Source organism: Marasmius oreades, chromosome 2 (genome assembly GCF_018924745.1).
Source record: "Marasmius oreades isolate 03SP1 chromosome 2, whole genome shotgun sequence".
In the NCBI taxonomy this organism is placed as follows: Eukaryota; Fungi; Basidiomycota; class Agaricomycetes; order Agaricales; family Marasmiaceae; genus Marasmius; species Marasmius oreades.
Genome location: NC_057324.1, coordinates 733,741 through 748,901, shown reverse-complemented (window position 1 = coordinate 748,901; position 15,161 = coordinate 733,741). Strand labels below are relative to the sequence as shown.

General features: G+C 47.9%; 9 protein-coding genes across 9 annotated transcripts; 6 read left to right on the top strand and 3 right to left on the bottom strand.

Moving 5' to 3' along the window:
• Positions 1-15: 15 nt before the first annotated feature.
• On the top strand, positions 16-1,337 carry E1B28_003817 (uncharacterized protein; the record flags this gene model as incomplete). Its single annotated transcript, XM_043148251.1, has 5 exons — positions 16-120; positions 181-323; positions 433-515; positions 569-823; positions 886-1,337. The coding sequence occupies 5 exons, from the start codon at positions 16-18 to the stop codon at positions 1,335-1,337; spliced, it is 1,038 nt and encodes a 345-aa protein (XP_043012843.1).
• Positions 1,338-1,524: 187 nt separating this feature from the next.
• On the top strand, positions 1,525-2,500 carry E1B28_003816 (uncharacterized protein; the record flags this gene model as incomplete). Its single annotated transcript, XM_043148250.1, has 7 exons — positions 1,525-1,558; positions 1,627-1,677; positions 1,728-1,902; positions 1,957-2,035; positions 2,104-2,250; positions 2,299-2,349; positions 2,402-2,500. The coding sequence occupies 7 exons, from the start codon at positions 1,525-1,527 to the stop codon at positions 2,498-2,500; spliced, it is 636 nt and encodes a 211-aa protein (XP_043012842.1).
• An 874-nt stretch (positions 2,501-3,374) lies between these two features.
• Positions 3,375-4,637, top strand: E1B28_003815 (uncharacterized protein; the record flags this gene model as incomplete). Its single annotated transcript, XM_043148249.1, has 1 exon — positions 3,375-4,637. The coding sequence occupies one exon, from the start codon at positions 3,375-3,377 to the stop codon at positions 4,635-4,637; it is 1,263 nt and encodes a 420-aa protein (XP_043012841.1).
• Positions 4,638-4,766: 129 nt separating this feature from the next.
• On the top strand, positions 4,767-5,105 carry E1B28_003814 (uncharacterized protein; the record flags this gene model as incomplete). The annotated part of the gene is made up of 1 exon (XM_043148248.1): positions 4,767-5,105. One exon carries the CDS (start codon positions 4,767-4,769, stop codon positions 5,103-5,105), a length of 339 nt encoding a protein of 112 aa, XP_043012840.1.
• Positions 5,106-5,566: 461 nt separating this feature from the next.
• Positions 5,567-7,721, bottom strand: E1B28_003813 (uncharacterized protein; the record flags this gene model as incomplete). Its single annotated transcript, XM_043148247.1, has 11 exons — positions 5,567-5,690; positions 5,752-5,810; positions 5,872-5,934; positions 5,993-6,063; positions 6,125-6,221; positions 6,282-6,386; positions 6,452-6,600; positions 6,664-6,724; positions 6,881-7,116; positions 7,207-7,387; positions 7,470-7,721. The coding sequence occupies 11 exons, from the start codon at positions 7,719-7,721 to the stop codon at positions 5,567-5,569; spliced, it is 1,398 nt and encodes a 465-aa protein (XP_043012839.1).
• A 270-nt stretch (positions 7,722-7,991) lies between these two features.
• Positions 7,992-8,530, bottom strand: E1B28_003812 (uncharacterized protein; the record flags this gene model as incomplete). Its single annotated transcript, XM_043148246.1, has 2 exons — positions 7,992-8,464; positions 8,521-8,530. The coding sequence occupies 2 exons, from the start codon at positions 8,528-8,530 to the stop codon at positions 7,992-7,994; spliced, it is 483 nt and encodes a 160-aa protein (XP_043012838.1).
• Positions 8,531-8,573: 43 nt separating this feature from the next.
• E1B28_003811 (uncharacterized protein) lies at positions 8,574-10,473 on the bottom strand (the record flags this gene model as incomplete). The annotated part of the gene is made up of 3 exons (XM_043148245.1): positions 8,574-9,587; positions 9,645-9,885; positions 9,935-10,473. 3 exons carry the CDS (start codon positions 10,471-10,473, stop codon positions 8,574-8,576), a joined length of 1,794 nt encoding a protein of 597 aa, XP_043012837.1.
• A 95-nt stretch (positions 10,474-10,568) lies between these two features.
• On the top strand, positions 10,569-11,747 carry E1B28_003810 (uncharacterized protein). The gene is made up of 2 exons (XM_043148244.1): positions 10,569-10,964; positions 11,028-11,747. The coding sequence occupies exon 2, from the start codon at positions 11,157-11,159 to the stop codon at positions 11,610-11,612; it is 456 nt and encodes a 151-aa protein (XP_043012836.1). The 5' UTR covers positions 10,569-10,964; positions 11,028-11,156; the 3' UTR covers positions 11,613-11,747.
• Positions 11,748-12,887: 1,140 nt separating this feature from the next.
• Positions 12,888-14,513, top strand: E1B28_003809 (uncharacterized protein; the record flags this gene model as incomplete). The annotated part of the gene is made up of 1 exon (XM_043148243.1): positions 12,888-14,513. The coding sequence occupies one exon, from the start codon at positions 12,888-12,890 to the stop codon at positions 14,511-14,513; it is 1,626 nt and encodes a 541-aa protein (XP_043012835.1).
• Between the last annotated feature and the right edge of the window lie 648 nt (positions 14,514-15,161).

Genomic DNA, 15,161 nt, shown 5'->3' with positions numbered 1-15,161 from the left:
TTTAAAGCTCGCTCCATGGCCGACCAGTTTCCTCTTCCTTCCCCGCCGTTTGACAGCGTTTCGCAAGTGAAATTCTCTCCAACAGAGCCAGATCAGTTACTTATATCGTCTTGGGATACTGTGAGTCCAAACTACTCCCCAGTTGTGAGGAGAGAGAAGTAAACTTTGTTCCCTTTTCAGACAGTTCGCTTCTACGACGTGGGAGGTGATCCGGGAAAAAGCCAGCAGAAATGCAAATTCGACCACAGAGCTGCCGTCTTATCGTGCTGCTTTGAGGACGGGCAACACGGTTTTAGTGGGGGACTAGACACGGCTGTCAGATAGTGAGTGACCTTGGTTACTTTTACTCTGAATTCCTTTTTCATACGCTGGAACTCCTATTGTGTGTTTACTTTGCATTCCTTGCTTTCCGGGTACTAATTTGACTTACAGTCTGGATTTCGAAAATGAAAAAGTCACAGTGTTAGGCTCTCATTCCGATTCAGTGTCGAGTATGGTTCATTCCAATGAACGGAGTGAGTGCAAGTTCTACGCGGTATTTCATTTGGCTGACTTTGTCGGTTTCCAGGCGCTTTAATAACAGGCTCTTGGGACCGCACTCTTCGTTTCTTCGACCCGCGAGCCCCAACTGCCCAAGTCTCCTCCCACACAACCCCAGAGCGAGTTTATAAAATGGACATCGTGAACAACACCCTCGTAGTGGCAATGGCCAGTAGACTCTTCAACATTTATGACGTGAGGAAGATGGATATGCCAGCCCAGCAGAGGGAGAGCAGTTTGAAGTATATGACTCGTAGTATTGCCTGTATGGTCACGGGTGAAGGTAAATCCCTTTTTCATTTAATTAACCGTAACCCACCACCTAAATAACGACTCTTATATTAGGCTATGCGACAGCTTCCGTCGAAGGGCGAATAGCAGTGGAATATTTCGATCCCTCCGAAGAATCCCAAGCCAAAAAATATGCCTTCAAATGCCATCGACAAACTACCGAAGATGGCGTCGATCACGTCTGGCCAGTAAACTCTCTCGCTTTCCATCCGACCTACAACACCTTCGCTTCTGCCGGCTCCGATGGCACAGTGTCTGTTTGGGACCACAAAATCAAGAAACGTTTACGCCAGTACCCGAAATATAACAACCCTGTATCTAGCGTGGCTTTCAACAAAGATGGGAGCAAGTTGGCTGTTGCGACGTGTTATACCTGGGACGAGGGTGAAGCTGGTACAAAGTGGGAGGGAGGTGTCAAGGGCGCCGGTGGAAAGGAGAGGGAGATGCCCATGATATGGATTAGAAAGGTTGGGGTGGAGGTCAAGCCTAGGGGATGGGATGAATAGGCAGTATCGTCCGTCGACTTTCCATAATCTGCTAACAGCTCAATCAGACCGTCACATCTGTCACGCCTCTATAAAATTGAATCAAATTCTTCATATCTCCTTTCGGGAAAGCGAGGCGATTATAAGTAGTAGGTGCAGTCCTCGTCGCATCGATAACACGCTTCCCCTAACCCGGTCGTCAAGTCTAATGTCAGTTGTTCATTGCATTCTTTCTCTCACTGGTGTGTAGTAGGTTCTCTAGTAGGTTCTCTACCCGTTGCATTGGTATGAAACCGGAAGGTGCCCACAGAAGAGGAACTCGAACAGGCAGTTAATCTCCATCTTGCAGCATACGAGGGCGGTATGTGCTCCTTTTTAGATATTTTCCACTTGGTTGACCACAATATGTAGACACCGCTATCAAAATCATGATAGGAGGTGACTGGAGCCTCCACCCATTGCTTGCTCGTGCTATGCTTCGCGCCGCTCTTCTCGAGGGTCACATGTACGCGGTCAAAGACGACGAGACCAATGCTATCGTTTCTTTTGGTCTCTGGTTTGAGCCGGGCGTCGTGATTTTCTCAACGTCTGTATCGTTTCTCAGTTTACCTCGTGTGTTGATGAGAAATCCGTCATTTAGTGAAGCGCAACGTGCTTTGGGATACGATGAATTATTCCGAAAATTGAAACCGGAGGTGCAGCATTGGTGGACCAACGCGGTATGTTTGGTTGCCAGAATCGTAGACCTTAAATTCAGGATTGATGAATCATTCGTTGCCGTATGCAGTACCCGGAAACGATCAAAAAGTACGGCGAACCTTTGTTCACGGAACAGCAGAAAACCAAACGATGGTGGTGTGCGAACCTGGTCACAGACCTGAATCACCAAGGACGAGGCCATGCGACCGCTATTGTCAACGCTGTTCGCTCCAAGGTTTGTGCTTCCCGTCGTTTGGATGAAAGTGTGCTCACTCTTTCGCAGGCTTCAGAATCAGATAATTTTATTGCTCTTGCGACTCACACGGCGTTGAACGTAGGTTAAGAGCGATATAAGCTAATCCCAGCCGTCACTTAACGATGTGTAGGTCTCCAAGTATAAAGCCATGGGATTGCGGGAGGTAGGAGATCATATCCTCCCCTCTCCGATACAAGACCTTCATATGCATTATATGATCCGCGATTAGACATGTAGATTAGGTAGATTATTAGGACCTACATCAGAAGTTCAGGATTGATTTTTGTCTATGATCGGATCTTAAGTTTCGCCAGGACCGACCATTCCGAAGATTAGATATATATGGCACTTGCGTGGTCATCGATCATCAATCACCATCTTTTTTTCTTGGTGGTGCATTGGATACCAGGTTATGCTGGCCAGGACATCCGATACCCCCGACGTATTAATGCCTGTAGGCCCCGGCGTCCCCGACAAGGTCGTCCAGGGGGCGCATCTCCAGGAAGAAATGCAGTTTACGTAGACCCATGTCGCCAGCCTCAGCCATAATTTCCTTTCAAAGAAAATAAAGTAGTCACGTCAACGGCGGATGGCAATGCGAGCGGCGACCAACCCCTCCGGTGAGCTCAAGATTGGCTTTGTATAACCTGAGAGTGTGCACAAAATTACTGATACCTTCGACCAGTGTATCAAGAGGACGTGGTAGTAACTGAACGGATTGTATGATAGCACAACTTCATAGTTATCATCTCGCAACCAAGTTGGGAATCAAGAGATCATTATGTGCTCATGAAAAGGGACTCCGACGGGAGCTTGGCGATTATGGACGATTGTGGGCGTCGATACGCAAGAGTCAGTCAGCATTTTCAAACTCCGACATTCAACCGCGTGCGAGTTCGTTTCTCTTCTGAACTGCCTCCAGTGTCACTTCAATCGACCAACGGCTGCATTCCTACCCACTTGGCTTCCTGACCACGGAATCAGACGTAGTAGAAGAAGTCATCGCGTAGAATCTATACTAATAGTCAGCATATTTCACTTCTGACACTGCCGATATAACTCTGATTTGGTTTTCAATCTTTAGCATCTATTAGACGGACAAGATGGAAGAAAGTCAAACCCTCCTGTACGAAAAATGTCAAAGCCACATACACAAGCCGCTACAGTTACACCCAATCGATCCCATTCTCCTCCATTCCAGTCACCTACCGTCAAAGATAGAAATCGCTCAGACGTTGAACTCGTTGCAGAACGAGAAGCAACAGCTGCAGCTGCATGAGGAGACTACCGATTATCTAACTCGAATTCTGGAAAAGTTGGATGCTGAAAGGCAACAACTCGAAACTCAGATTTCACAGCGTCATTCCATTACCACCGTCCAGCGTACGGTTCCTGCGGAAATCTGGGAAACCATATTTTCAATTGCCTGCTCAGGTAGCTCCGAAGACGGTTATTCTCTGTCAATGACAATGACACCCAATCTGTGGTCCTTTGCTACTACCGTGTCTGCATTCCCGATCGTACTCTCGCACGTCTGCCGCCGCTGGAGGGCCATTGCTAATAGCTGCCCCACGCTTTGGTCTTCAATTAGCATCAATGGGCTTAGGGATTTCTCCACGGAACACAAGATCCTGATCGAGACCTTTCTGGAAAAATCAGCAAAGTGTCCTTTGAATCTTCGTGCAGCGGAAGATTGGTCGGGACGCACTCCGAGTGTGATGTGGGAACTATTGAAGAGTCATTTCCTACGGCGGTGTGGGCGACTATATCTCGATCTGATAGGCTTCTCTTCTCTTGATAATTTTGAAGAGACGGATATCACATTCCACCATTTATTGTCTCTCCGCCTTGATTCCCCCATTCCCGGTGAACTGAACTTGAATAGTCCGTTCTGGCAGGCGATATGTCACGCTCCGAAGCTCACGCAAGCCCAAATATGCAAAATTTACCCCCCCAACTCGCTTCCCTATCCCCAACTCACTACATTGGTCCTTGACACCATTCTCCTCAGGCGTGTGGAACACCTGCTCCGAGTGCTTGAGCTCTCCAGTAACCTCCGTTCTTTTGCGCTTCTGGACGCTTATCCGGATGATCATCCAAATTCCCTTGATCACATCATTCGTCCTGTTGGAATGCCCTCATTACGCACTTTGTCATTCTACTCGAACAGCAAGTTGCTACGAATAGACAATCCAATACTCGAAGTATTGTGTTCATCACTGGTGATGCCTACTCTTTCAGCCTTTGGTCTGGGGTGCACAAGTTCGACTACAAACGTAACGCGTTGGCCCTCCTCACTCCTCGCCATGTTGCGACGGTCATCGCCAACTCTGCGACACATGTGGCTTTCCCTTTGTCCTGACTAAGAGTCCACCTGGGAAGCACCTCTCTCTCTGCTGTTACAGACAACGCCTAATTTGACACACCTTGAGCTGGGAGAGTGGTTTGAAGATAAAAAACATAATAAGTTCGAACATGGAAACAGCGTCACCTCTATGTCTCAAAATCCTGTCGTCCCGAATCTCGAATACATGTCTCTCGTTCGTGTCCAATTGAAATCTGACATCCTAACGAAACTACTCGCTTTTGCGGCCTCGAGGAGCCCCAGCCGCCTTCAATCCGAAGTCACTCCCGTTCCCGGTCGTTCCTTGAAAAAAATCCGCGTTGTGCCTTCCGTTGTGAAGAACGCATCGAAGTTCGTTCTGGAAGCCCATATGCTAGAGGAGATAAGGCTCCTGGAACGGGATGGGGTGAAGGTTGTGATTGAGAATAGTACTGAGGAGGCTTCAAGTTGGCCTCTGAGAAATGTGGAGGGTTGGGACAATCTGGATTGAATAAACGACGGGTGAAGCTCGAACATTCTTTTCCATGACTCGCCGCATACCCTCCACGACGATCATGGTGCCCGTGTAACTCATGCAGGTGGACGTTCCATCTAAGCATCCTTTTCTGATAGGGATACTTGGTTTCAATGGAATGGATGCCTGCAGCCTTGTTCTATACGTGAAGATTTGAAAAGTTATGTACTTACCTATCGTAATAAGATCACAGACTCGTGGATAGCTTTGCGAGCGTTTTTGCCCGGGATGTGGGTGACTGCCAGTGCTACGTATGAACGTTGAACATAGTGGTCCAGGTCAGAGAAATGAAGTTCAGCGTATCTTCCAATCTGCCTCTGTGCTTCACAATCGCTTGTTATTTTACATAATAAACCAAAAGATACTGGTGGACATTCGGTCGCGTTCAGCGGGTTGGTCCACAACACCCACGATCTACATCCTACGGGTTAATACAATCAAATTCGTACATTACTACGTGGAACTACAGCACTGGCGATCACTTTGGCGTTAAGCCTAAATTCAAGCATGTATGTCTCCGCAAAATCCCAAACCTTCACCAGCTCAAGACCAGCTGCCGCGCTACCATAAAGTAAGGATTTAATTAGAATTAGAATAAACGTTATAAGAGTTAGCAACTCACCCCAACGCTGAATACTCCTCACACGTCCTTTCCCTACTGTTGAACACAGCAAGCATATTCTGCGAAGTCCAAGGTTTGAGCGGAACTGAAAGACGAAAAATCGGGCGCAGTACGACTTACGACGTCTTGGGTGTAATTCCGGATGTTTCCCGTACCGTAATTCGGTAGCAGAGGATAGGGTGCCTACGGTTCTTTAGTGTAAGATATGGAATTTCCAAGTCAGACACTTTTCGTCACACACCCGTTCGATCCGTATATGACTAGACTCCGGGTGTTTACTTTCAGAGTGCATATGCTTCAAAACAAAGTCATCTACCGTAAAAAGGAAGAATTAACCACACGAAGAAACACTGAGGTACAGGTGGTAACTCACGAATAAGGAGACGGCTTTGCAGTGTCATAGCGCTTGCTATGTGATCGATGATTGTGATAGCCTCTGAATCAGGCCAATCGTGGAGAACGTGCTTCATCTAAAGTCAAAGTACTCGTCAGGTCGGAGGGTTTTGTTTAAAACCCATATCATGGCTCACATAGTATATATCTTGGCCTACAACTGGCATGCCCTTCAAGAAATCCAGAGGAACAAACTGGACTCGTTCGTTATCTAAGCCTCCGGGGAATTCCCTTGACCATACCTAAAGATCCAACCGTTGGGTGACCCAATAATGACAAGCAAAAGGACGAGAGCACAAGGACATACATATTTGGCCTGCTCCAGCGGTTCAGGTAGATCTTGTAGAGTAATCCGTACATGCGCGTGGGCTTTCGCAATCGACAGTGGAATCGTCCCGACGCCAGACCCAATATCACATAAGGTCGTACCGGGAGCCATCTTTTCCCAAGGGAAATCTTGGTTAAAATATCGTGAACATTAGTCAACAAAGGAATGGCACCCGGAGCTGAAACCCTCACTGTTCACCATCGCAATAGATCCCGTTATCATACTCCACCCCATCATAGCTCGGTCAAAACGCTAGATTCATAAGAAAGGTAGCCCAGTTATGGGCAGGCCCACGAACAACGAAACATAACGACACACCTGCCCTACAACCGGCTATAAATGGACATGAATAGCAAGGAGTGAGCACTTTCTGTTACTTCTTAAACAAAAGAGTAAATAGTAACTCACATTCGCCTTGTACCAGTCAAACAACGCAGCATTCTCCATGTCTCCTCTAACCGAATACGTAAACGCAGTTTTATTAACTGCACCACTGTACGCATAATCAGGGTCCACCAACGCCTCAGGGAGCGCATTGACTGCTCTCAGACACTCCCCGGTGGTTAACAAGACAGTCGCAGAAACGGGGTTCGACGAGAGAAGTGTACACGACAGGCGGTTGTTCGCAAAAACGTTCTCATCCACTATACGCACAAACAGAGAAGAAGAAGGAAAAGAAGGGGAGGCCGCAGTGAGATAAAGTGGCCACGCGAAGTCAAAGGGTGTGTGCGTACCTTCTTTGAAACATCCTCGTGTGGCGAGTAAACGTAAAACTTGTCGTAGTTTACTTGCATCGAGTTTGGTTTTTGCCGCGATCCTATCGATATGCAGACCTTGAGGGTAGCCTTCCAATATGTCAGCGACCCCTTGCTCGGCGGCGAGCCGGAGGCATGGCGCTTCGTATGCCATACTTCGCTACAAATTAAAGATCGTGTCAGAGCTCGTCGGATTGGAAGAGAAGAGAGGGGGAAAGGGGGGGGGAGGGAAAGGCACTCACATTCGCAACAGTATGCATTGGCTGCGCTAATGTCGTACAGATACGCTCGCAAGCCCCCTCCAGAACTCTAACCGCTTTCTTCAAAGCCAGAACATCCGAAGCCGTATCCAGAGGATGAGGATTAGAATCGTTGGGTGATGGTACACCGTATCCACTCTTGCGGTATTCCGCAACTGCAATGCGCGTCGCGGAGTGGATGAGACCCAATAAAGAGTCGATATCAGGATCGCCTGTAAGTGTAGGGATAGTCATGAGGGGGGAAGAAAGTCGAAAGGGGGTGGAAATGCGACGACGATGCCAGAAGAAGAAGGGAGGCTCGGATTTTTATAACGTCGTAACGTAAGATGGATTTGAAAGACGTAGTTGCGATTTTTGACATAAATTATGGAGAAAAATTCCCTAGTGAGGGTGCCACCTTTCATTTAATGGGATAGCTCAGGTGACAGGATGCTAGAGCTCTTAGTACCGTTATGCAGGAACATATCCAACTGGTAAAGTTGGACGCCATGCCTGCATACCAAGTTAAGCGTCAATGAGGAAAGATAGACCCGAACTACCAGTAGGAAAATTTCTTGTGGCAATGGAATGCAACTCGCTTTCTGAATGACAAGCGCCACTGGATCGTGAAGTATAACATCCAGAACATGTGTGGCGAGAGCAGAGACAGAATGGAATTGGAGGCGATAATAAGGATTCGAGGAACGGAGTGGTTTTGACCACTATGTCGAGAAGGAAGGGGGCTTCGTTATTTAGTGCGTGTCTCCAGTCACATCCTAAAATGTGAGCGCTGGCTTCCCATCGCTTAAATTGACCATAAGTATGCCTGACATCGGAGAGTATATCTATCCTTCTTCTGTCAAATCTTGAGAAACGACTAATTGATTCCGAATTGCTTTGAGCCTTGAGCCTAGCTAGCAGTCGGGAGTAAGTTGCATAATTTTGGGCCGGGAGGTCGGAGGCGGTGACTCGGTACGAAGTCCAAACCCGACTGAGATCTAGATGAAATGTCAATCAGAGCTGGGTAGGATGGCGAACAGACAGTAACACTCACCGAGCTTCATGTACCTAGAGCTAACCGCACCGACGTTCTTGCGTCGAACCACCTCAAAGATACCCCACCCAAACGCTCCCATCACCTAGCCCCATAGCGACCCTCCCACTGACCTCATCGTAATCCATAGCCGTACACCCATTAGAACCCATGTTACCGAGTACCTGCTTCATCCTTGGTTCCGGCGAATCAAGAAAAGGACCTGGAAAAACACCTGCGACCAGTGATTCACCTCTCCTAGTGATGGCCGTACTGGAAGTGACGATTTGACTGCTCTGATCCCCCACTCCTATTCCAATACCATAGATGTCGATACCATTTCCATCAACAAGACCTGTATCCCCATGGCGGTTCAGTGTGCTGCTATCTCCATACTCGACACTGCCAACACTAGCACCAACGCCGACACCATAGATATCCAGCCCGGCGGCACCGTCAACAGCCCATTGGTCAACCACAAGCCCTGCAGTTCTATTGGTGGAATGGATTGAGGTGGTGGCGAGAGGGCAGACCCAAAGGGCGGTGCTACAAGAGCCAGCACGCACTGTATTGCATCTCAAGGATCCTCGTGGGGTAGGTAGAGATGCAAGAGGATATGGAGGGAAGATGTAAGGAGATAACGCTGAAGAGCTTTCGAGCGGAAGTGTTTGAACTTGAGGTCCATCGTTTTCGTCAAAGTCTGGGCTCGCTCGTAAGACATAAACATCGATTGAACCTTCGCCTGAGCGCCAGGGGTTGTCGCTTTCTGCTCGTACAAAAACTTGGAGATCAGCTCGAGGTGATGACGGTTTGGGTGAGGTCAAAACGACGTCTATTCCGTCTACCCAACCGAAGCTATGCATGGCGATTGGGGTATATGTGGGTATCAGCGGGCGCATGGAGAGTTGCGGTTCGTTTTCAAATTCGACTACTTCTGTTTCAACTCTGAGTCTGAGATGTTCGTGAATGGAACCTTCTATGTTTGAGGGAGAAGGCGAAAGCGAAGGCTGTTGGAAGAGCGATAGCGAGCGAGCACGGACGACCAGTACCGAGCGGTGAGCAAACACAACCTGCATCGCGATATTATGCTTAACGGAGAAGTTGAAGTTTTTGAGCGAACGAAATGAGATGTGCAAACTTCATACCTTCCAATTCGCAGTGCCAGTACTTCCCTCCCTTTCTTCATCTACGTCCTCGGTTAAGATAGCCATCTCTCCTGTTGCCCAGTCAAATATCGTGGTGTGTGATAGGTCGTCCGCGAGAGCCAAGACCGAACCAGAGAACGCAAGAGCTCGAAGAGGGCTGGCTCCTTCGGGCGACGGAATTCGACGTTTTGGTGTTAGACTGAAAGTCGTGTCTATTTCTAGAAGTAAAGTTTCGTGAGACCTAGCTCTCATTTAGCCGCAGAACGAAGAATTTGAGATAACGGACTTACCCGTTCTTAGCAATCGAAACCGCCAACTGTTCTTCAACATTCGCGTCTTCATTTATCGCCAGGCCGGTGAACAGACCCCCTCTGGGCGACCATTCAGATAACTTCGTCTCGTTTTCATCGTCGCTCTCATCAATATCCCACAGTGTCAACACCGACCAGATCCCTTTCGACACCGTTAGCAGTGTCTTGCGACCGTGGACCACCAAGAACCGGATATCAGATACCGCAGTGCTCGTGTTGGTCATAAAACTTCGTTCTCTCCGCACTGGCATCGCCTTCTCCGTATCAGATGCCCAACGACGACCCAATCTCCACGCGTTTCTCGTCGTCTTTTCCTCGTCTTTATCATCTTTGGCCATCTCGCAAGGCCACAACTTGCTGAAAATTTCACTCTTTCGCGCATTAATCCATACGATGGATTGTTTGGAAAGGGCGAGGAATAGCTTGTTCGTTTGTCGCAGGTTGAGGATGTCAGGGATGGAGAGCAGAGTGAAAATATTGATCAGGACGTCCGTTGGAAGTGTCTGGAGGCTATTCATTGTACACCCAGATTTTTTTTCGGCAGGGGATTAATCGATACTATGGTGACTGTCTTGCGGGAAGATTTCTGCGGCGTGACCTGCAACTCTTTCTCATCGATCCCATTGACGTCGGCCGACATAAAGTGTTTGAGGACGGGTTCTCGGGTACGCCATATTCAACATCAGATGAACTGCAACAACCACCAGCAAAAATAAAGATGTACTTACCTGCTTTGCCTTCATTGCCTTAGGATTCGTTTTCAACAACTTTTAATTCTTTCTCGCATCCGTAACAGCGTCGGCCCTCTAGTCTTCATCAAAACTCCCTCAACAAGTTCAGACCCTGACGAGTTCGAGTCTGGATCCAATTTCTTTAGGTCTAAACTCTGCGACGATGGTGTTTAGTAGAAGGTTTGGAGGAGTCTGACCGGATGTGTCACTGTTTGGCGATACCTCACTAGCCTCACTCTTCCCTGTTATTCAGCTCTCTCTACCAGAACCGTTCATAAGTACGCCTTTTTTAAAAGCCCTTTCCTTTCGATCTGTTCTCGTTACTGACCATTTCCTCCCAGTGGTGCCTGTTAACACCTTCGGCCTTGGTGAATGCCTGGACATCACCCCAAAGCAACTGGGAAAGCAATCGCCAGTCGGCAACTCATCCCGTCTGACCGACTATTACCCCGACGCATTCACAGACTGTCATGGTACTTCCAGTGGGGCACCCTGCATCTTCAAGACAGGTCCTACCTGGCCTAAACCCGAGGGTTCAGAAGCGCAGCCCTACGTTCGCGAGTTGCGTGTTGTCAATGGCCACCCTATCCCAAACTCCGGGCAAACCTCCGCGTGAATATTGGGAAATATACCTCTCGTGGGGTCAGGTGGAGCTCGGTCGATGCCATAGGCTTCGCCAACGCTGGGGACAAGGAGCCGTTTTGAACGCTCGGATCGGCGTGCTGCCTACCACCCTCCCTTTTGAGAATACGAAGGCTGCTGCTCAGTACATCAAGGGTACTATCGTCAGCCAAGCCGGCTTTCCTGGGATTGAAGTCGCTTTCCACAGTTTGTGGCCCGAAGCTCCTCTCCTTCAATCCCCTCTGTTGAGCGCAGAGTTTGACGAATCGGGTCCGGACAAAAAGAGCGAACGACGAAACAACTAGATAGTACTGAATGTAGAACACCGATATTGATAGTAAATATCCTAGATAGGAAGATACTAGTAGCGTCCGCCGTTGCTACCCAGATGGAACTTATGTTAGTGAAAGAGTGAGAGGTACAGCTTGCTTTATATCCGGTGATTTAACAGTGACAGTAATGAATTATTCCGGTGGTCACATCATACCAAAAGTTTGCGAGAAACGGTCGACGTTTGGCGATGCTGAGAAAAAGCTGCATAGTCCATTGAAGGCAAGGGAATTCCTGTACCATGTGGCCGGTGAGTGTCGATCGAGCCGAAAAGTCAAGAGGCTCAATTGGTTTGCTTTTGAGACTCTTTTGGGGAACTTCTAGAAGTTGTAAGTAGTTTCAATTGCCGAGAGGATCAAAAAGCAGTACTTACCACTGTGCTTTACGGGAAACAACGGCTCTTGTGTGAGACGAGAACCGCTTGAGAACCGCTACGTCGTCGCCCGGAAGGCAATATATTGAGTTCTATGAGCCTCATCAGAGCTTTGCTCGCCATGGTCTCAGACAAACACTGATCGATGGCGCGATGACACAGAGATTTAAATATAGTAAATGCAGTCGTACAATATGTCTAGCAGGCCTTGGCACAGGAAAAACGCCATCTTCAGTCAAGGCTGAAAAAAGATTCATATTAACTGAAAATTGTTGATTTATATAGCACACCTTCATACGATTCTGATACGATTAGTATCTCACAATCAAGGAGTCATTGTCCTGAGCTTACGCTTTTTGTGCAGCATTGTCCCAGTAAAGTTGGATATGAAAAGGGAATCCGACGGGAGCTTGGCGATTATGGGCGATTATGGGTGTCGATACGCAAGAATTAATTTAAACTCCGACATTCAACCACGTGCGAGTTCTTTTCTCTTTATATCTCAGACCCGAACCGCCTCCAGTGTCACTTCAATCATCGAACGACAGACCTGCATTCGTACCGGCTCGGCTTCCTGACCACGGAATTAGACGTACTAGAAGCAGTCATCGCTTAGAATCTATACCAGTCAGTATGTTTCACTTCTGACACTAAAATATGCTGATATAACTCTGGTATTTCTTTTAATCTTTAACATCCATTGAAGGAAATTAGACGGACAAGATGGAAAAAAAATCGAACCCTCCTGTGCGAAAGATGTCAAAGCCACATACACAAGCCGCTACAGTTACACTCAATCGATCCCATTCTCCTCAATTCCGGTCACGTACCGTCAAAGATAGAAATCGCTCAGACGTTGAAATCGTTGGAGAACGAGATGCAACAGCTGCAACAGTATGAAGACACTATCGATTATCTAATTCAAATTCTCGAAAAATTGGATGCTGAAAGGCAGCAACTCGAAACTCAGATTTCGCGGCGTCATTCCATTACCTCCGTCCAGCGTAGAGTTCCTGTGGAAATCTGGGAAACCATATTTCTATTCGCGTGCTCAGGTAGCTCCGACGACGGTTATTCTCTGTCAATGACAATGACACCCAATCTGTGGTCCTTTGCTACTACCGTGTCTGCATTCCCGATCGTACTCTCGCACGTCTGCCGCCGCTGGAGGGCCATTGTTAATAGCTGCCCCACGCTTTGGTCTTCAATTAGCATCAATGGGCTTAGGGATTTCTCCACGGAACACAAGATTCTGATCGAGACCTTTCTGGAAAAATCAGCAAAGTGTCCTTTGAATCTTCGTGCAGCGGAAGATTGGTCGGGACGCACTCCGAGTGTGATGTGGGAACTATTGAAGAGTCATTTCCTACGGCGGTGTGGGCGACTATATCTCGATCTGATAGGCTTCTCTTCTCTTGATAATTTTGAAGAGACGGATATCACATTCCACCATTTACTGTCTCTCCGCCTTGATTCCCCCATTCCCGGTGAACTGAACTTGAATAGTCCGTTCTGGCAGGCGATATGTCACGCTCCGAAGCTCACGCAAGCCCGAATATCCACCCTTTACCCTCCCAACTCGCTTCCCTATCCCCAACTCACTACGTTGGTCCTGGACTCCGTTCTCCTGGACCATATGGAACACCTGCTCCGAGTACTTGAGCTCTGCAGAAATCTCCGTTCTTTTGCATTTCTACAAGCATATCCGGATGATGGTATTCCAAATTCCCTTGATCACATTATTCGTCCTGTTGAAATGCCCTCATTACGCACTCTGTCACTCTACTCAGATAGCAGGCTACAACGAATGAACAATCCAACAATCAAGGTATTGTGTTCATCGTTGGTGATGACTACTCTATCAGCCTTTAGTCTGGCGTGCACAAGTTCGTATTCAGAGGTAACGCACTGGCCCTCCTCACTCCTCTCCATGTTACGGCGTTCATCGACAACTCTGCGACACATGCGGCTTTCCCTTTGTCCTGACTTCAAGTCTGGTTGGGAAGCACCTCTCTCCGTGCTGTTAGAGACAACGCCCAATTTGACACACCTTGACCTGGGAGAGTGGTTTAAAGATACAATTGACGAAAAGCGTGATTACGACGAACACGAACCACCGTCAATACTATACAGTCTCGTCTCATCATCTATCGCTGTCATCACTTCTATGAATAACCTCGTCCCAAATCTCGAATATATGTCTCTCGTTCGTGTCCAATTGGATTCTGACATCCTAACGAAAATCCTCACTTTTGCGGACTCGAGGAGCCCCAGCCGCCTTCAATCTGATGTCACTTCCGTTGCCAGTCGTTCCTTGAAAAAAATCCGAGTCGTGCCTTCCGAGGTGGAGGACTCATCGGAATTCGTTCTGGAAGCCCATATGCTAGAGGAGATAAGGCTCCTGGAGCGGGATGGGGTGAAGATTGTGATTGAGAATAGTACTGAGGAGGCTTCAAGTTGGCCCCTGAGAAACGTGGAGGGTTGGGACAATCTGAGTGAATGACGGGCGGAGCTCAAACATTCTTTTCCATGACTCGCGCTCTCCACGACGAACATGGTGCCCGTGCAACTAACGGCACCTCCGTGCACGACTTCGCCTTACCCCCCGTGGTGGAGGTTCCATCTAAGCATCTCTTCAGGTAGGGATACTTGGGAGGAATGCCTTGTTCTATATGTGACTTTTCTTAAACGATTCAAAAATTATGTACCCATCGTAATAAAATTACATGGACTAGAGTGTTTTCCATGCGTCCTTGCCCAGGATGGGGTGTTTCAAGAAGGAATCGGGGGCCTTAGTTATTCAGTGCGCGCCTTCAGTCATATCTTAAAATACCAGCGCCGAGAAGGTCCAACTTCACATCGCTTAAATTGACGAGTGACATCAGAGAGTGCATCTATCCTTCTTCTGTCAAATCTTGGAGAACGATTAAATTGATTCTGGATCGCTTTGAGCTTGGCTAGCAGTCGGGAGTAGGTTGAATAATGTTGGGCCGGGAAATCGGTGATGGTGAATGGGTACAAAGTCCAAATCCGACTGATATCTAGACAAAATGTTAATCATAGCTGGGCGTAACACTCAACGAGCAAGCCTCCTGTACTACTTAGCCCTGACCGCACCAACATTATTGCGTCAAACCACTCAAAGACGCCC